The sequence below is a fragment of the Epinephelus fuscoguttatus genome, linkage group LG2 (assembly GCF_011397635.1).
Source record: "Epinephelus fuscoguttatus linkage group LG2, E.fuscoguttatus.final_Chr_v1".
Lineage (NCBI taxonomy): Eukaryota > Metazoa > Chordata > Actinopteri > Perciformes > Serranidae > Epinephelus > Epinephelus fuscoguttatus.
Window position 1 is genome coordinate 14191970 of NC_064753.1, and position 20988 is coordinate 14212957.

Genomic DNA, 20988 nt, shown 5'->3' on the forward strand with positions numbered 1-20988 from the left:
GATATTGGATTGTTTGTTTATTTCTGCGATCAGGAACTACTACTTATTTCTGAGACAACTGATTTTGGACTGTTGTTGTCATTACAAGCAGACACAGCCTCCATTTGTTAGAATCACTTCAGAGTAGCTATTTACATACATTTACCAGCAGTGGAGGAAGAACTCTTTTACTGAGGTAAAAGTAGTAATACGGCAATATAGCAATACTCTATTAAAAGTAAATGTCCTGCATTGAAAATGAATGCATTATTATTACTACTATTATTATTTATATTATCAAAAGTAAAAGAACTCACTATTCCAAAACACTGTTAATGTTTTACTGTTTACATTATGCCATTGGATGTTATTACTGACGGATTCATGTGTTAATAGCATCATACTGCTGTTCTTGGTTGGGATTTAGCTCATTTTAAGTATTTAAGATACTGCTGGGTTGTTGCATCTCCAAAAGTGGATCAGATTTTAAAAGCTGATCGTATGTCTCGTTCTTGTAGAAGTATTAAGTAGCATAAAAACTTGAAACTCAAGTAAAGTACCTCAGGTTTGTTCTTGCATACAGTACTTGAGTAAATGCACTTACTTTCCACCACTACCTTTTACTATGCTGTATGAGATTTATCATGTAATATTTATGCAGAGAAATGAAAAACTCTGAATACTCTGCCTGTCGTCACAGCCCAGGATCAGTGAGTTTGACAAAGAAGAAGGCCACACAGTAATTACAGTTATTTAAACAATATTTTATTTGAAACTAAGACAAAAACATGAGTAGTCCAAATTTATAGTAATTCTTCTGTCATCTGTAACTGAGTGGTGTTTTTAATGCTGAATGTATGTGTGGTGTTGTGAAGCCTGAAAAGGATACATGATGACTGTGAGAGAGAAAAAGAGACAGAATGAGGAGCCAACTTAGATATCCTATAGGCTCAGTTTGCCCAGGTGTGGGTCATCCAGTTAGAGGGCTCCTCCCATCTCCACCTGCAGGCAACCTGTAAAGGGGAAAAACAGAAGACAGTAGGAGGAGGCCGTCACACTGCTTTGCTCACTTCACTTTTGTCTCCCTCCTCTTCCCATTTCCCACTTTCTTTGATTTGCTCCAGAACTTATTACATTTAGCGGCTGACTGTAGCGCATCATGCTGTGGATGAAGTGGAAGATGGTGGTGGACTCCCTGCGAGGACGGAGGAGGAGGCTGCCCTGTTCCCTCTGGTTCCTCCTGCTGTTCGCTGCTGGCGGTTTGGTTCTCTTCATCCACCAGCGGGATCTGTCAGAGATGGTTCAGCAACAAGGCCCAGGTTAGTCTCTGCTCCCCCTAAAACAGCACAGATCTTTACACTGAAGAGAATATTTTGAGGAAAAATAAAATAAAAACTGTCTTAAGTTAGAAGACAACAGGGTGGAGAAGCTCTTTAAAAAGCTCTTAAGACTGGGGGGTGATACAAATTTAGTTTCTGCTGAATTGGTTTCACACATTTTCAACAAAAATGCTGCCAAACAAACAGTTGATTATCATTACATCATTTCATCATTATCATTACACAAATCTGAGGTTTCATTTCATTTGTGTCATGCCAAATTTATCATTATCATCATCATGTGTAACATGTTTTCAACAAATTCAAACAACTGTCCAAACTCTTGACAATATTACAGTACAGTATAATATACAAAATTGAATCTTTATCTTTACATTCCTTTTTAATAATCAATTTAATCTTTAAATGCAAACCAGAAAATTAGTACAATATATAAGATTTTAAAACCCAGAATAAAAACAAATCAAACACAGAAATAAAGTGAACTGTAATGCACAAAGTAACATGCATTTCTTTTGTATGTATGCATTAACTACATCATAATTAGAAGATCATATGTTAAAAGTCTAATTATTTATCTATCAGCAAATTGTTTTTCTCACACCAAATTTAAATCAAATCACAACCAGGGGCATCACAGCGGGGGAAAAACTCTGGTTTTGTTAGGATTTTTTTTTTTTCCTAATTAAGTATTGCCATCACTAAATTAACATTGGATGAATAAATTGGTTGAGAGACTGATCTACGAAAAAGCAGACAGTGAAGGCACTCTGAGGCCCCTCTCACCACTTACAAAAGGCACAAAATGGTTTGATCTGCTCCTGTACTGGGATTCGTCTCTAAACCCAACTAGAGCTGAGTGCATGACTGCTTATGCTGCTGGAGAACCAGCTTACACTGCCATGTCTTTCTCCAAGAAAGGGAAATCTGGGTTTCAAAAAAAAAAAAGAAAAAAATAAAAGGGAAAGAAAGCAAACTGAGGGAAACAGCTTTTAAATTATTCCTTTCAAAAGAAAGGTGAGCACAACTAAGACAGTTTAAGAATGGTTTCGCTCATGTCAGCAGAATTTATCTCAGAGCATATTTGCATTTTATAACACAGATTAATCAGTTTCATTTATAGATATGCATAGTAGCTGCATATGGCATTTTATTTATCAACAGTTAACACTAGCAAAACTTAACATCATGAACCATGTGGCCCTCAGTTTCAGACACAGCCACAGAGAGTGGAGCAACGGCAGGTTCCTCACCATCTTCTGATAATGTTGCTGAGGACATAAGACAAGGTGAGCTCAAGAAGAGGCTGCTAAAAGTTATTACAAGCAATCATTTCACATTGTGGTGCACAACTGTAAAGACAGCTTTGAAGTGATATTTAGCCTCCTTTCTGGTAAGCCAACATGACAGGTTTGGGATCATTACAACTTCATGATACCACTGGCTTCACACTAGCTTTAAAAACTGAGCCTTCAGAAGACATTTAAGTTAGTGCTAGATGCTCCACCATCATTTTCAGAGGATTAAAAGTAACATTAGTAATCCAAGAAGGAGACAAGTAATTCCACTTATAGGCTAATGTCATTAATGAGACATAATTGAATTAAAATCAAAAGTATGTTTCTATTTTTCACTTTTAGATGGTTATATTATGTTGAAAATAAGCTTAACACTAGGCTGAAGTTTAACTTTGGGCCTATTCAAACCAGATTTCATTTTAAAGATATAATAATTTTCTTGCTGAATTGTCAGTTGGCGCTTCTGAGGGAATTTAGTGCAGTCACCAGTGTTACTGGTGCGTTCTGGTCAGAATATGTCTTTTCTTATAAAATCAAGATTTGATCTTAAAAAAAAAAAAAAAAAACATGTCAAAGCAGAGTCTTGAAAAAAAAAGGGATGTGTTTCTCATGATTAAGGTCAATATGGTATTTTATAGGCAGGTTAAAAGGATATGCCAATCTTGTATGCACAGCTTGCTAACTTTGTGAAAGAATGGCTTAAACTAATACTGGTATGTTTGTCAGATTGGAGGCAGCCCTGTTTTTGCACAACAAATTAAACAGCATCACAGCAACAATGTAACAGTATCATCAATATTATCTAGCAAAGCTCAACATAATGAACCATATGACCCTCAGTTTCAGAAACTGCCAAAGAGAGTGAAGAAGTGGCAGGTTCCTCGACATCGACTGATAATGATACTAAGGACGTGAAAGAAGGTGAGCTCATATAGTGGGAACTAAAATATATTACAAACAATCATTTGTAGCAGTTTCAACAGCCCACAGCAACTGCTTATGCATGGGGCCCAAAATTTTGTGCTGCACCCCTAATCACACAACACAGATAACAGCGTTTCTGTGTTGTCCAGCAGAGCAGACCAAAGACCTGCCAATACTAAATCAAAGCACTGTCATTAGTTTTAATGAGAAGGTGCAAGAGTTTTAAGTGGTGACGCTTATCCATGCCAAAATGAAATTATAGGAACATAGCAATACAGGAATTTAGTTAGTGATTATGACATCAAATGTAATTGTACATTTTTTGAGCATGTTTTTCATGGTCATGAATATTTTGATCTATTAACTATACAAATGATGACTAATGTTTACAAAACTGACAACCTTGCAAGTAGGAACAACTTTGCTGCAAAATGAAATAGTTTGGTCTTTGATTTTAGCTATACAACACCCCCAAAAGGTCATGGTAAACTCCTGTGTGTATTAGTAGCATGTCTTTCATATCTGATATACTCACTGCAGGTTTACATCCCATGTGGCTTAATGATGCTTTCATGTCTAATGTTAATAGGAGTAGTAAAGAGCAGTCACAGCTCCCATAGCAGTCCATACAGTGGTGCCATAGATACAGCCACAAATGCAGTCATGGCACCTGGTTTGAATGTTACTGCTCTATCAAATAGCTGTTAGTAGTGGTTATTAACATCATTGGTAAATGTCAGAAGGCTCCTGCTACACCAGCTAGTAAGTTTAGAATGCAGTTATCAGCTTGTTAAAACAGCTGATTGTCTTGTTAAGGGATGAAGGAGGAAGTCAGCTGGTGTAACTTTAGTATAACTAGTGATAGAAACTCCCTATAGGGAGGGGCTGAGGAGCTGGATGGAACAAACAAACACAGGACTTTCACCCAGGAGAGGGGGGTTTGTGTCCCATGTGAAACCAAAAGTCAAGGTTGTCTTATTTTAAGTATGTAATATACGCCACGTTACGAAAAGTTTGACTTATGTAAAGTGACAGACCTAAGGTTCTTATTGTAAGCCAAACCATGATGTTTTTTCTAAACATAACTACGTATTATTTGCACCTAAACCTAAGGAAAATGAAAGTGAAACCTAATGAAACTGCTTCCACTGCCAACAGCTGTGTAATGAGCTGCCAATAGCATTCTAAACATATTAGTTGGTGTAGCAGGAGCCTCCTAACCTATATGTATGACGCGGATTTAACGCTAATTTAGTAGAGTTATAACATTTGAAATGGGCGATCTCAGCCACAGCTTCAACCACCACAGCCAGACAGAGTAGCAACAGTGATGGTTAGTGGCCTCGCAGTCCGAGTTTCCGTCGGGATCGAGGGAGGCCGTACATTCAATTTCCAAATGAGTCAAACCTTTGTCCTCATAAAAGGACCCGATGTGCTTCTGCTTGGCACACAGCATTAAGGAGATTGGGGCTTAAGCAGCCGTGATGGAAGAGTGTCCTGAGCGTGTAAAACTAAGCTGCTTCATGTCTCAGAAACAAGAGATCAGCTGCTCGCTTATGTGCCTCTTTGGCTTGTACTACACTTTCCACCTAAATGAGAGCAGGATTAGTTGCATGTTGCTGCTGTTGTCAGACTAGCCACCGACTTTGTCTTTACCTTGGATAGTTTTTATACACATCACAGTCTGATGGTGATATTTCACCTCATCTTGATTTCAGAAGCTACACCTTTTCCGGTTATCCTATGTAGTCCAATTGGTTTGAACTCTTTAAGAACCCAGTTTTATTCTTTTGTGTTTTCACCTATCAAAACCAGTAAGCTGTAAATAATCAATGTGTTTGTGGTTCTCAAAGAAAATGCTAATGAACTGGTCCAGCAGGCTCTCAGGAGATAAAACCGCCAACTGAACCGAAACTTAAACCCACTGAGTTGCAACACTATTGTGTGTCAACAGCACTGTGAATCATTACGAATATCACAGCAGTGTCACATTCTGCAGCAATGAGAGCCACTTAGCCAGAGGGGATTCTCCCCACCCTCTAATTTTCCCCTGATTGTCAGATGCTTTCAGGCACGGTGTCAGGGGAAAAAAAGGCCTTTCACAATGATACAAACACACATAGGACACACAGAGAAGCACAAATGCAAAAACAGACGCACACATTTTGCACAAATATACACACCATGACAATGGTAGTATTTAATATTCATAATAAACATCAGACCAAGACCCATTAGAGTCTGTAAGGAGTACGTTGACACATTTTAGGGATTACACCAAATTGATAGTTTTCTTTCCTACTTTCCTATCTCCTCTGTCATGTGAGTGGACTGCATCACTTTAAGGGAGCAACATTTTCAATCTAAACACAGGTCAGTGCTGGCAGTGTCAGTGGAGGCATTCAGTTTTAGTGGAATCATGTTTTCTGTCGTATTTAGCTTGTCTACTTGATGTAATGATGTTGTTTTTCATGCACTTCTCATTTAACAGGCTCATTTGGAGAGTGGCATTTTTGTACATTGGCACATATTTGTTCTGTGCTCTGTTTAAATAATGAATACATTCACTTTCGCATAATAGTGTAATTCTGGTGTATTACAACTGGTGTCTTATAGTTTGAGCCATAATTTTGGTTATGGTAACATTGTATTCACCGGAGTAATTGCTGAGATCTGGAAACAGCACAACAAAGTCCAATGAGGTGAAACACACAGGCAGTTAGGCGATCAGGTTGTAAACAGGCCAACAGTGTATTTCCAGATGATCACATTTTATCGTTTATCCACAATAAAACAAAATGGAGCAACTTATTGCCCCGCACAAGTAGTAAGTACGTTAGGACATAGATGGACTGTGATTGATGTTGAGAGTGGACAGTTTGAGTTTTTTACCCCTTCTGACATCTTTTTAGTATTTTCATCTGATCTCATTCATTTCTATGCCTCCACACTGCCGATAGCCATAACTGAAAGCAGCATGTTTTCAGGTTGTCCATCCGTCCATCTTTACATCTCATTGTTGTGAACGCAATATCTAAAGAACTCTGTCAGGGACTTTCCTCAAATTTGGCACAAACATTTCCTTGGACTCATCAATTAAATGATTAGGTTTTGGTGGTAATAGGTCAAAGGTCAAGGTCAATGTAACCATGAATCCATCTCATTCTCATTAACGCAAAATCTCACAAATGTGTCAATGGAATTTCTTCAAAATTGGCACAAACATTCACTTGGACTGAAGCATGAACTGATTTTGGTGGTCATAGTCAAATGTCAAGGCCACTGTGACCTTGTCTCTCTCATTCTTGTGAACATGACATCTCAATAATACCTTAAGGGAATATTTTCAAATTTGACACAATCTTTTACTTGGATTCACAGTGAGCTGATTAGATTTTAGTGGTCATAGGTCAAAGGTCAAGGTCAGTGTGACCTTAAGACATTTTCTGGCCATTATTCAATGCCATATTCAGGAACAGAAGAATGATTGTAGATTGTCTAGATCTTATGTGCTGCCGAGGGTTAAGCTGTGTGTGAAGCATTCATGTTTTCACAGACACAGATGTAGACTGTGAGAGAAACTTGACTGGTGCATGGAGGCATACAACCATGGGGTGGTTGTATGCCTCCATTATCTTCTGGACTCGGGGTGCGGCAACCAAAATTGTGGGGCTTCACTCCCTCAGCGGCCTTGAAGTGGGAACTTCTGCTTGTTTCACTACTTAAGCTATAGTGGTAACAACAATTAATAACACATCGTTAAAAGTCATGTAAAAGTCATGTACACCATATAAAAGTCAGTTCAGCTGTGCATAAAAATGCTTACCAGTTCCATGAAGCACTAACACAAACTGCACAATAGTGCACACATATTTCTATCTCTCTTTTGCACATCAGTGAGCATGTGGCATTAATTTATTGATGATATTGACATTTAACATGCACTCTTTGGAGAAGCTGTCTGGAGGAAACATGTCCAACAAACCTCAGGTCACTGGTGCTGCAGTATCAGATATTCGCAATGATTGTAATTTCTGATAAACTGTTGATAAGGAAGACAGATCTATACTAAGACTGACTGATGATTGAGGGAGTGAGTAAGTTAATGTTGGTAGTTTGTCATCAAAGCTTAAGTACTGCATGATGCATATAGATCTTCATCTTTTTGAGACCTTTCATGCATTCTCACTCCCACCTGCTGCCCGAAGTGTGTCTTAAGCAAAACTTTTTAGGAAGTTTCAGATTAGGAATTACAAGACTTTTTTTGTGTATGTTTGTTCTCTTTCTCCTTTGTATTTGAAAAAAAAGTGTTAGTTCATGTTAGTTTTTTTTTTCTTTCATGGCAGCCATAATATGATAAAATTTTCAGCGTTATCTCTAAGGAATATCTTGTAGAATATTGATATTATTCATGTATAATATACAATAAATTTGATATAATTTCCCTTTCCTTTTCTTCAACTTTTTATCATAAATTAGAGTTCTCTAGTATGTTTGTGACAAACAAATATTGATTTGTGAATGTACTAATGTAATGAATACACATGCACCTGGGGATGTTTCCATCATGATGCATAGAGCTCTGTAGGACGTTTATTTAACACCCGACATTGCCAGACATAATTGCAAATGAATTGCCAAAGCAAATAAAAAATGAGCTCAAAGATTCGTCTGGTTCCAAGGCTAGCCCATTCATGCACAACAAAGATCAAACAGCATGTATTGAACTGCAGTATCATGTCCTTATATAATGAACAAGCTGGCAACAAGCTCTATTGTGTTTTATTACACAAAAACACCATAGGGGAGAGCATGGCAAGCTTTTCATCAACTTTGTTTTAAAAAAACATGCATGAGTGAATCTATCAACACAATAGATACTGTTGAACAGAAAACTAAATATGACCATGAATTAAATGGCAATATGTTAAAGCAGAGGTCTTGCTGTCAGTAAGTAGGATTTGTTTGTTAATTTACCAAAACTGAATAAATGCTGACAATGAAAGAGATGGCTGCATTTCATTGACGATTTCTCTCCCTTTTGATTACTAGCCATTTTTCAAGCATGTGGTGTGTCTTAGAATAAGTTTTGCAGCCTAAGCACATCCTTTTATCTCCTCTGCTATATCGCTACTTGAATATTGAAGTGAGAATTCTAGTTTACTAAATCATGCATGAGACTGTGTGCTGTATACAGAACACAGCAACTACACAGTCTTCCCAGCCCCCTCGCTAAAGCACAATGAGCGAGCAGTTTCTTTGCCTTAAGCTATGGTGCTTCACCCCAGCAGAAGCTCATATCTAATAGAGCTGAGTTATAATACATTGGGTGTCAGCTTTTATCTGCCTCCCCCTCCTTCTCCACCTCTTTATTTGGCTTGCAGTGCGCTTGAGAGCTTTGTATCCCATGGTTTAGATGGCCTGCACAATGGTAGCTGTGAAAACTGCAGTTTAACTGGCAACAGTCTCCCCTCTGATCCCTCCCAAGTAATTGTTTAAGGACAATTGGAAAAACAGCAGCCGGCTTCTCGGGGAGAAGAAGCACCTGAAGAGCTAGCAGTTCAGATAAATTGTCTGCACACATTTACACCTCTGGGCATTTTTCAGATGAGTATGTCAGTGAGGACCAAACTGCTCTGGTGAGTGGAGGGTCGGCCTGAGTGTCACCTTACAAACATTAATGCACAGCAATCCATAAACAGAGAAGAGGCAAAGATGTTGCCCCATTGCACGTGTGTCAGGAAAACTGTGTGTTTATGAGCCAGCAAGTGCCTGGATCTGAGTGTATAATAACATGCCATTTGTTAAGTGCTTTTAACAAAGTAGCCTACATTATCTTAAGTGCCTACACTTTAGCTTTGCTGACCTCAGCGGGCTCTGTGGTTGGCACTGGCCTCACGCTACACACAAAACGTACTGCTTTTTGTATAAATAATCTTTTATCTTACTTTGGTGTAAATACCACTTTAATTTAACATGATATTTAAATAAATCTTTAACTTTAACTTAAAGGCAGAATGAGTATTTGTCAGTTTATAAACCCAGCATTCAAAGTTGGCCCCTTCTCAGCAGCTCCTCTGTGATGCAAGCATATGATCTGGCACCTGGTTGCTACGTTATTATTTTTTAGTCCAATACTCACACTTAGTGTTTTGTTATTGGCTGAGGGCTACACACCACTGCCCACAGGTTGGTGCTCAGATATGTCTCAAACACAGCAAAATTGGAAAATACAGGCAGAGGGCAGGGTCTCTGCACATGCGGAGACAGCCACAGACTTCTCGCGAGGCATAATTGATGATTGAGAGAAAAATTTTTGTATGAGTCTGTGCAAATGTTACTTATTCTGCCTTTAACACAATCCTGGGGCTGTGTTAACATTATTTTGAAATGCAAACCCACCAAACTCACCTGTAGGGTTAGGATAAACAGCCTGCAGGTCACAAACGCAACATGAACAAGTACGGCATGCAAGAAACTGAGATCTTGCTCTTTGTGCTCCCTGTTTAGTGTATATTCCCAACTTGGGCTCTGCATTTTTAGAATGGGTAAGTTATCTAAGATCCTTGATAATAGTAACTTGTTGAAATATTTCAGTGTAATGGAAGAAGACTAATCTGATGTTGTGATGGCTCTCAGTTGAGATTTTTAAATAAATATGCCAAATTAATTAAAGAAATTCATTTTGCGTGCTTTTTTCTCTCAGCCCACCCCCATGTTGCCATACCCATCAGCCTCCAGCTGCAGCGTGCAGGTGTCAACAGCTTAGAGTGCAGGAAATCAACTGAAAATGACACTGGCAAATAGCCCTGTTCAGCATGAATGTGCCCAACACATACCCAATGACATAAAAACAAGGGTGTGAACAGAATTAATTTCTGTAATTATAAGTGCCAAAAAAGTGGAATTCAGTTGCTGATATTGTTGGAAGAATTCAGACAGGTGTGACTGGATTATAAAGTGTTCTCATATTACTGTCCTTCTTACAAAAGATTGTCCTACTTATCCAACCAGATATTGGCTTAAATGAATGTAATTACCAGTTTTATCATAACAATGCAACAAATTCATATGTGTAATGTGAGGGAGGCTGCTCGTAGTGATGAATTCACAGAGAATTATCACCGGACTCCACAGTTCCCCCTCAGCTCTATGTGCGTGTTAACACAAGACACCCCAGTTGAGAGAAGGTTTTCATGCACTGGATAATTTTGAGATATTGCCTCCATAACATGTTGTCTCTCAGACTAGTGAAAAGAAAACACCCAAAATACTAATGTAGGTATTTATTTTAGGTTAGATTTCTGTTCTGGATATTTATGCAAAAAGCTGATTTTTAATTAGACAACAGATAATTGCATAAAATGGTAAATTTCAGAAAACAAATAATTGTCTTCATGTAAGTTATCAAGTGGGGGTAAGTTCCATTGAGATATCTGTTAGTTAAAAAGTTTACCCTGGTGTCCTATATTTGGTCCAAAAATCTATATATTTTTATGATACATATCTTTAAAGGCCTTTTTCTCAAAATGAGTGTTTTCTCATATTCTGAGCCAAAAATTTCCACTTCAGTAGCACTTACATACACCAAACTTTCTAACATTTTATTCATAAAAACATGATGATAAAAAAATAGATTTTTTTATGGCTGATGACAGTATTTTCTGATAAGATAAGATAAGATAAGATACACCTTTATTGATCCCAACAATTGAGAAATTCCAGTGTTACAGCAGTCAAGGGGAAATAGTCAGATTAAAGATTTCAAAATTTAAAAACTTAAAAAACTAGGCATGCAAAAAAGGTACAAAAAATACAAGAAACAGCAATAAATAATAATAATAATAATAATGGACTGTTAAAAAGAGATATCCAAATCCCCTCTGTTAAAACCTTTGACTCTAATAAGACAACAAAGAAAAAAACAAATTTTGAACCTGGCGTTATATGATGGTCAGATTTTTCCTCCAGAAATGTATGCTAATTTGCACAAGCCTCATTTACACATTTAGACATAACATTCCTTAAAACTTGTAATATGATATATAATACTGTCAGTAATCAACAAGGGAAGTTTCATCTCACCTGGGGTGTTTCCCCCCAGCCCATTGCTTGTTTGTTCCAGCCCGCAACTTCCCTAGTTTGGTTCACTCTCACCGTTCTCATAGCCTCATTTTCAGCCATAGTAGACAGATTGTTTTTAGCGAAGAAGCTACTAGCTGTAACTTACCTGCCCAACACCAGATGGCACACAGACAGGCATTCGCTGGTTAACATAGTGGGCCATTTAGCAGCTAAAGAACCAGATAAAAGAGAGGGAATATACATCAACAGGGACTGAAACTGACCAGGGGACCATGAAATACAACTACAAAGGAATGTTAATGTAGCTCTTTGTCTGCTTAATGAGCAATGAGCTAAGAAGGTCGTTATACCAACTTAAAAGATAATTAATTATATGTCAAATGTGGCCCAAAAATCAGATATTGGAGGTTTAATTTACCTTAGAGTTTCTTAACTTTTTGTGTTCACCAGCTGGCCTGATGTGGAAGAAAAAAACATCTTCTAACAGAGAATATGTCATGAGTACCTTTGAGGTTGTTCCATGTCTAACATGGGTGACATCTACTGTAACTGTAGAGAGGGGTTTGCACAGTTAAAGGCCAAGGTCTGAAAATGTCAGACTCCATTGACTGACTTTCCTTGAATGAAGTATGAGAACTTAGCACAACACTACTTTCCTTCAAATGTTACACTTAATCCCATGTTGTAGCCCAGTCAACTCTACTACTACTACTACTACTACTACTACTACTAAGAAGAAGGAGGAGAAACAAAAAGTCCACACTGAGTGATGCAACATTCAGGCAGCATGCCATACAGTAAGCTGGCAGCTGTAGAGGAAGCACAGTGTTCAATAAATCACTGAGGAATAAATAGTGTAAACTGGTGGAGACATGCAGACAAAACATTGCACATGCAGGAGAGGTTATACGAGCTGGAAGATACTGGGGAAAGCAAAGAGGCAGAGGAGGTAAAGTGATCAAGATAAACAATATCTTTAGATGCATGGAGGTTTGTTTTTTGGCTGTGACCATGCCAAGTTTATCCTGAAATACTATGCTTTTCTAAATGCAGGCCACAGTAAATAAAAAATGAGATTAAATGAATCATCTGGCTGTCCACTGGTGGTGGTCCCCTCCAGCCTCCCCTCCCCCTATCTCTGTCCACATGAAGCCTGCCAGGAACCGGGCATATTGTTTCATGCTCGAAGGTAAAATTTGATCTCTCCGTCAGAGGTCCAGTAATCCCTTAAGCCTTGTCTGTTTGCAAAGTCCAATTTAGCTGTCTCTTAGTGTAATTAAATTGTGCTGATGACCCTCAGTGCACTGGAACTGCAACGTATTTGAATGCAAATCCTCCACTGGATGTTTATGGAAAAACCAGAATGTCATTTTACCCCGCTTTTCCATTCTTTCATCTGTGAGTGCAAAGCTCCTTTAACAAAGCCTGTTTCTGTTGTGCTAGCACTATCCCCTCCATTCCTCCCAGAGCAGGAAGATCATTGGAAAGCAGTTCTTGGCAAAGGCAGCTCCATCACAGCAATATTTAACCAACCTTAAATATAATTTGCTCCCTGAAAACAAGAGGTCTTATGTCTTTGGAGCATAAGAATGACAGCATACCTTGATTAAAGCAGTGCAAGCCAAGCTTTGCCATCCTGCTTAGTGTTGGGGTCACATGACATCTGGCATGGGGCATGGGTGTCCCTGCAAGTACCATAGCAACAACGATTCCACATTCAGCCCTGCCTTCCCCTGTTCCTCTCAGGGAGCAGAGGAAACCTTTCTGGGGGCCTCTGGGATCACCTGAAAAGAAAAAAAATAGAAAAGCAGACTATTCCCATGTATGGGTATCAGGTGCCTGCATCACCGTCTCTCCAGCCTTTTCCAGACTTGGGCCATGTCAATTGGATTTAAAATGGAGCCGCTCAGAGGCAACTGCAAGGTCATGTGGTTTTCCATTAACATTAATGCCCAGGGTTATGCCACAGGAGCCCTGCAACATAATCTGTTTTCCCTGCCATCTGATCCTGCTCGCCAATGGCTTCTACTATATGCCAATCTATACAAATAGATTTTACTTTTCACTTTCCTGCTCCAACAGAGGTCTGTGTAAAAAATATGTAGACTGTTGACCAAAAAAACCAGGACTTTTACACACTTTGGGATAGCTTCATGAAATAATTGTTGCTTGAAAAAGAAGTTTTTACAGGGACTGTTAAATGAAAGTTGTGAAAACAGACCAAAAAACTTGAACATTTGTTTCTCTTTTCTATTGTCAGAGCCCTGTGTGGCAGAGTCCAGTGGGAATGGTTGTAGAGCCTCAAATCACATTACTGCAGCAGTGCTCTCCACTGAACTGTTCTTCACTCTCAGAAGTAAAAAACTTCAAAACAGCTGATCTTGTGCTATCCAGAAAACCATGAAATATGAAACGCAGATCCAAAAACCAGTGGAAGGATGAGAGAAAGAGCGAGGACGCTGATTGAAACAAAAAAAAGAGAGACAGAAACATGCTGTGATCTTTCTTTCAACTCAGCAGAGTTGAAGATGCATCTTTTGAGCCACTGACAAGCAGACAGGGTTAGGACCCCTACTGAGCAGCAGGACATGGCTTGGCCGTCCTGCTGGTGGTAGGGGGGCTTTCAGGTTGCCCTTTTCCATAATGCCACGCTGGGTAACATTAAAAACTCCAAAGGAAATATAACAGAACAAGGCTAGAGCACCAGGTGGATCCAACAGTGAGGCTGATTTTTGAAAATGTCTTTGAAGACTGTAATCACAGATGCTGCCTCTCGACACCGTCAGTCTGTCCCATGCGATGTCACTGCAAGAATCACAGCTGAGGCCCAATACACATTTTGTTGCTGTAAATACAAAAGGGGTTCATCTCTGGAAAGACAGTTTTAGATAAACATAGACAGTTGGGAAACCATAGATAGAACTACAAAGGCCGAGTTCACGGTGACATTCATGCTCCAAATTCCAATTTTCTGCCCCTATCTGATTGTTTTGGATGACTGACCATATCTATTTTAGGACAGAGCCCATATCCAATAGCAATACAAACCAAATGTGATTTCAAAAAGACATCTGGAAATATGTCACATCTGCTTTCCTGCCTTTCCTGCATCTCCCACTTCAATTGAATACATATCAGTTACAGAACGAGGCTTTGAGTTCTTACTGACCAGGAGCAGTGAAATGCCAACTGAGACACAGCAACAATGCGTGTATTGTAACCATGCTCCTCTGTAATAATTACGAACAGGTCGGTCTCTGCGGCACACAGCCACTCAGAGACTGATTAAACTCAGCACTTGGCTTCTTGCTCATGATGACACTGTCCCAGCTGTCAGGGTCCGGAGTCGTTCTGCTATCAGTCTGACTCTGAATCTTCAGACAACAAAAGGCGCCTTGTTCCCATGGAAACGCTAATTAATCAGGACCGGACTTGTTATCAAAACCTGCTTAATAACAGCAGCATGAGTGACACTGATATGGAGCCAAAACTGCCAAAACTAACAACTCTGCTCTGTATCCAACAAACTGAGGGGGAGGAAAATATTTTCTGTGTTTGTGGTTCTTTTCTTTGTCTTTTTAGCTCAAAACTGGTCAGTTTCAGAGAGAGTAACTGAATTTTAGCAAGTATTCCAATTAGTTTTCATTCGGTTAGGTTGGTTCGTATCACACTGCCAGTATCAATAAATCAAGCAATGCACTATGGAGCCTTGGAAACATTGTAACTGCTGATCGGTGAAGTCCACAGTATCAGCATGTGTGGTTTTTAACAGCTGGCTCACATAACTGATGCTTTTCTCTTTGTTTGGCTTTTTATAAAGTATATTTTAGTGTTGAATTCTGATGTCTGATTGAACATCACTAGACCTATTGTATGTCTGTTGCAATTTAGACAGATTTTTGATCAACACAAATGCTTGCAACAGTTTGTTTAATCCATAGTAATATAGTTACAGTAATTTGCATCACAAACATGTACCACAGGGCAGGCTCATTATTGCATGGGTCTACTTCTAAAACTTTAAAATGATGCAGACAAAGTTTGAAGTACACTGTGATGCATAGGTACGGTGGCTGAGTCGGGCAAACGTGCCACTATGGCCCAAAACATTTCCACCAGGAAAAATGTACTGCAGCTGCAGAAACAGTACCAATTTCAAAAACACAAATGAAAATCCAAAACAAATCCACCAACAGAAACGTGCTTCAAATAATAACCAATGCCAGAGAAAGCCAAAACTAATACATGAACAGCAAACACACGGCAAATACGGAGAGGATGCAAAGTCAAAAACACACAAACCCCAAAAACAAATGCAACAAAAAACACTGCATAATCAGTCAACACAACGGATGTTCTTCAGGCCTCTAGGGGGAGCCACGTAAATCTGTTGCTCTTTTATAATTTTGTAAAAGACAGAGGCCAAATGTAAAAAGAATACATACTTTTTTATGCCGACTTTTTACTCCACTTTTCTTTCAGCTTCAAAAATACATTCCTTTATTTATTCTCTTTCTCTAGGGTCCTAGGATCTAAAGGCGTAGAAAACTTCTGTTGTGTTAAAAGGATTTGTAGCATGTTTCTGTAGTTGGTATGATTTGGATTTTCAAATGTGTTTTTGAATTGGCATTGCTTCTTAAAGTAGAAATATTTTCGACCATCATAGTGTGTTTTCCCTCATCGGTCAACATAGATACTGTAGGTATTGTATTCCTGTCACCTGACTCAACAATAGAAGTAGTATGAACCTACTGACCCCAGGAGGTTGTAGGCAGCCCTGTGTCTCCAGTACAGTCTCACCTGATGCATTTTTTCCCAACCACTTAGACATTAATGTTTGCATTTCATTTATTAGTTAATTCTTTACACAGCAGTCTTTAGAGTTGTCTCTCCACTTAACAGTGTCTCTGTCTTTCTGCTTAGGCCTGCTGTTGCGAAGGTATGGATATGAGATAAGGAGTGTTATATCAGATTCTCTCATGAGACAACTGTTAAAAAGTGTAAAGCAACCAAACTAAAAACCTAGGCTTTATTTAATCTTGTGACAAAAGATACTATTTTCTACCTCTTTCCATAGTAAGAAAAAAGACAGAGAAGTAATTAAGCAGATTGATCATACATGTAATGTCTCCCCCTCCGGGATCTTACTTGTATTCTATTGAAATGCATTCTCAACAGAAGGAACGTTGGCTTGTATCTATGGAGTACAGTACTGAACCAAGCCAGTCGTCTCTACAGGCCTAAATGTTGGTGGTAATATTTTAGTTTTCCTTAAAGTTGTTGAGCATATTATCTACTCCTATGCCTGTCTGCAGTCTGACAGAAAGAAACTTTGTCTGCAGAATTAATTTCATCAGACAGCTCTGATGTGTTGCATAAGCTGTATGATTTTTCTAGGATCACTGCCTTCATGTGAGTCTGTTCATATCAAACATAATGTTCCTTTCTGAAAGCTCGTCTTCACTACTGCAAACACATCAAAAAAGCAAAAGGCCTTGTCTTAAGTATTCCTAACCAAAAAAAAAAAGTAAGTTTGAGCTTTATAGCCATCTTCCAGTAGGCTTGAGAGGCTGCGAACGCCATAGATAGGAAGAGACATACAAAGAGAGAGTGGGAGGAGAGAGGGAGGTTATATAACCACAGTTCCCACCAAGGAGACATCTTGTGGCTTCAAAAGCAAAGCAGTGATAATAAATGCCAATGTTCAAGGTTGTCATCCACTCAGGATTGAAAGATTACGCAAGATGAGTTACTGTCAGCACAATAAAACTATATATTTTAACATTCGGTTAAACAGGTCAATTAATATCTCTAAGTATTAAGTGAGTCTCTTCCAAACATAATGATGATGACCTAAGGCTAAGATCTGTTATGAAAAGTTACAATCTGCTTCTACAGTCTAGTGAACTCCTTATAACACAATGAGTTTAATCAGTGCCTATCTGCACCTTTGAATGTGCTTCTTTATTTAATTATCTGTTCATAGACGAATGGCTTTCAGATTTCTGCGGCAAAATATTTGATCCACCAAAATGAGGTCTATCTACTGTACCGTGAATAGACCATATAGAAGAGTTTGGACAAAAGGCAGCTTTATGACCAGCTGTCATATCAAGGTCAAAATGGAACATTAGAAATTTTATGTATTCTTTGCAGAACCTTGGCATCTGGGACCTGCTGTTTCTGATAAAAGATCTAGTCTCCACACTCCTCTGTAGTGTTTGTTTCTCAGTAGCGTGATGATTTTGCAGTAACTTCGGCTAAGGAAAAGCTTTCCTCTGAACACTATCAGTATAAGCTACAATTCTTTACAAGCACCATGCCATTCTCCGCCCCTATTATGGTCCATGGATATTATTCTGAGAGGGATTCCACACGATTGTTCCCAGAGGACAAGCCTGGCCTTAGGAGCTGTGATCCGTCCCTCCAGACTGAAGCCAGCATACCCATTATCAAATCAGACTTGAACCCATCCCCTGTCTGCCAGAGAGACATGTTGAATGGATATCATTGTGCACTGCTGAGGCTTCCATCACTGTAATCCCTCTACAAAGTGCAGGCACTCTTAGAGGAAGATGAAAAGAGCGGAGGAGAGAGTGGCCTATTCACCGTGTGTGTCACTGCAGAGGGCACGAGGAGGGAAGTCGGAATCAGTGGCCTGAGCCGACGACTCCTCAGCCCTACCCTGACTAAAAAAGAACAAAAGATTAAGCCCTCCTGCTATCCAGAGTGATAACAAGCTGTCAACTTCTAAAATGTAATCTGCTGACTCCGGGAGGAAGTGGTGGTGTCAGTGGAGTGGGCCGCCAGCTGATGCTTATCTCCTGAATGGCGTGCCATTGATGGAGAGAGCCGTGGCCCTGCTGGCAGATACACAAAAGACACCTCTGTCTGCCACCAAACAAAGAGGTCTGCATGAGCAAAGGAATCCATAGCAAGCCAATTTTCGACATATTTATATACACATATCCCCTCTAGACCTCGTCTCTCTCTCTGATGTGGGCCACAAAGAAAAGGTGATGGGAATGATAAATGACATGAATGGAAGCCAATAGAGTGGGGATAATGAGGCATTGCCCCTGACAATGCTGACAAGTGATGGGAGGCTCCCCTCTGTCAACTTGTCTCCCGAGCCCTTCCACTCTGTCTGGGCACAGATTGTTAAATGTAAAAGCCATATTGCTGCCAACACCAAGTCCTAATGCACACTTCAGTGGGCAGTGAGGCTGCGATATGGGAGCTGTCACCAAACTGCAGCCAGTTAATCAATCCAACCTGGGCATTCTCCAGCCTTCTAACAAGGGGATTGCCATACAGCTAATTGCCTGCGCCTACTGTATCTCTCTGTCTTTCATCAACCTTTCACCGTCCCTCCCTCACTTTGTTTGTTTCTCTCAAATGTAACAACTCCAAAATTGCTTTCAAATTACCCAACGGAGCTGCCAGATGGCTAATAAAACCTGCAGGGCCATCTTTGATCATATTAGCTATTAATATTGACAAGCCTTTTTTTTTTTTTTTCTTTGGCGGATGTGAATGGGGGTTATGTCTCTAATAGCGTAAAGAATCTAATTTTCTGGTCTGTACAAAAAGCCACTTACAGTTTCAGTAGTTATGGCAGAGAAAGGGAATTAGTCACACAGGAGCTATTTCAGACTGTTTACAATTTGATTTCAGACCAGAGCCAGAGGGTTTTCCCTGGTGGACTTGGGCTATTGATCCTGAAACATCAGTCATATGATATGAAATAGATACTCTTTGTTGTTTTCCGTACAGCCAAGTGAGAGAGAAATGACTTTGACCTGGTGCTATTTTGGATACCTGGAGTCACTCTGTGTAGGCTGGTTTGATGGTGTCTGATGCCTAGAAGTATTATTGTTTCCCATATCAGGAAGAACTAACATATTTTAGGTAGTTTTGTTACAAAATAATTAGAGTCTGTAGCCATGCTAGCAGCGCTCTGAGACTGTAGGCCCAGTGGTGCTTTGAGCTAAATGCTAACATCAACATTGAAAGCAGGCAGAATGTTTGCCATGATTAGCATCCCATTTTAGAGCGTTAGCATGCTAACATTTGCTAATCAGCAATGAATGTCAAGTATTGAACTGATGATGGCACTAGATGAAATGTCTTCATTCAAAATGAATCCTCTGGGTACTATGAACATCTGCACCAAATACCACAGCAGTTCATCCAGTAGCTTTCGATGTGTTTCAGTAACAACCCAAAATATCAACACGCCACGTCATTTGATCAGCCCGGTCAGCAGAATTCATCCTCTGGGAACCATGAATGTCTGCACCAAATACCATGGCAATCCATCCAGCAGTTGTTGAGATGGTTTGGTTTGGCCAAAAGTGGTAGACTGACCGACAGACAGACTGACACTAAAGCCAAGCATCTCGTAAAAAATACTGATGCTGCTGATATAGATAAACCTTTCACAAAACAATGAATAATTTACACTTAGCTGTGTTCTTGTGTCAGTCCCTGTATTGAGGACATTTTGGTAAATTGATAGGCCCTAGTGTACGATCAGTGTAGTGAATAATGATGGAAGGCCTCCCCTTGGTTCACATTCACTGCCAGAGTGCTATTAACAACTCTTGTCCTGAGCTGTATTCCAAATCACTCACTGATCAAACAGTGGCAGTGGTTGGAAAATATCAGAAACCATGAGCTTGGCCTTGAACAAAAAAGTCAATTTCCTGCCTTGCGGCTGAGTTACTGGTCTGGTAATGAGAGCGTCTGTGCCAGTGGCTGATGTTAAGTGAAACCAGAGGAACAAAGAAAGGAAATGATGTAGACTGAAGATCCTGTTATTTGTCTTGTTCCATTATTTTTTTTTTTTACATTCATGTATCCTGGGGTAGATTTGCAGTGCAAGGATGCTTTTATTTACCACTATCCAGATTCCATTTTAGACACACAAGATTCTGTCAATTTCCAGTCTGAATCCCTAAAAAAAATGTGAAAAGTGGGTTACACTCTCCTTAAATATAATAAGGCACTGCTGAGCTGCCCTTTTGTATGAAACTTAAATCCCAAGCACTCAAGAATACTGTGCTTGTGCTGGACAGATCCCAGCAGCATTGTCTATTTCTACATAATATAATTAGGATATTTCTGAAAAATAGCAATTTAAAAATAGTAGATGAAAATAGAGTGGGTAGACATAGGCAAAATTCAGCAGGTGCCTAAAAGCGGGGTAATGTTTAGCTGTCCCAACATCATAATGGAGAGCATACATTCTCATGCCTCATGTATTCATAAACTGATTATAGTTTAGAGTAGAACTGATGCACCACTGCAACACTAGATGGGTGTATTGTACATTATCAGGGTGTGTCGCAGTAATCGCA

The 20988-nt window shown here is 39.4% G+C and overlaps 1 protein-coding gene across 3 annotated transcripts in view; it reads left to right on the forward strand.

Moving 5' to 3' along the window:
- The first annotated feature begins 1138 nt into the window (after positions 1–1138).
- Positions 1139–20988, forward strand: part of LOC125904488 (carbohydrate sulfotransferase 8-like) — a 145593-nt gene continuing 125743 nt past the window's right edge. The window contains exons 1-3 of one of the 3 annotated variants that reach the window (XM_049601920.1): positions 1139–1298; positions 2528–2608; positions 3458–3538. In XM_049601920.1, coding sequence (XP_049457877.1) covers positions 1139–1298; positions 2528–2608; positions 3458–3538 — 322 coding nt within the window. The remainder of the gene's footprint in view (positions 1299–2527; positions 2609–3457; positions 3539–20988) is intronic. The other 2 variants (XM_049601930.1, XM_049601938.1) reach the window with 2 other exon arrangements.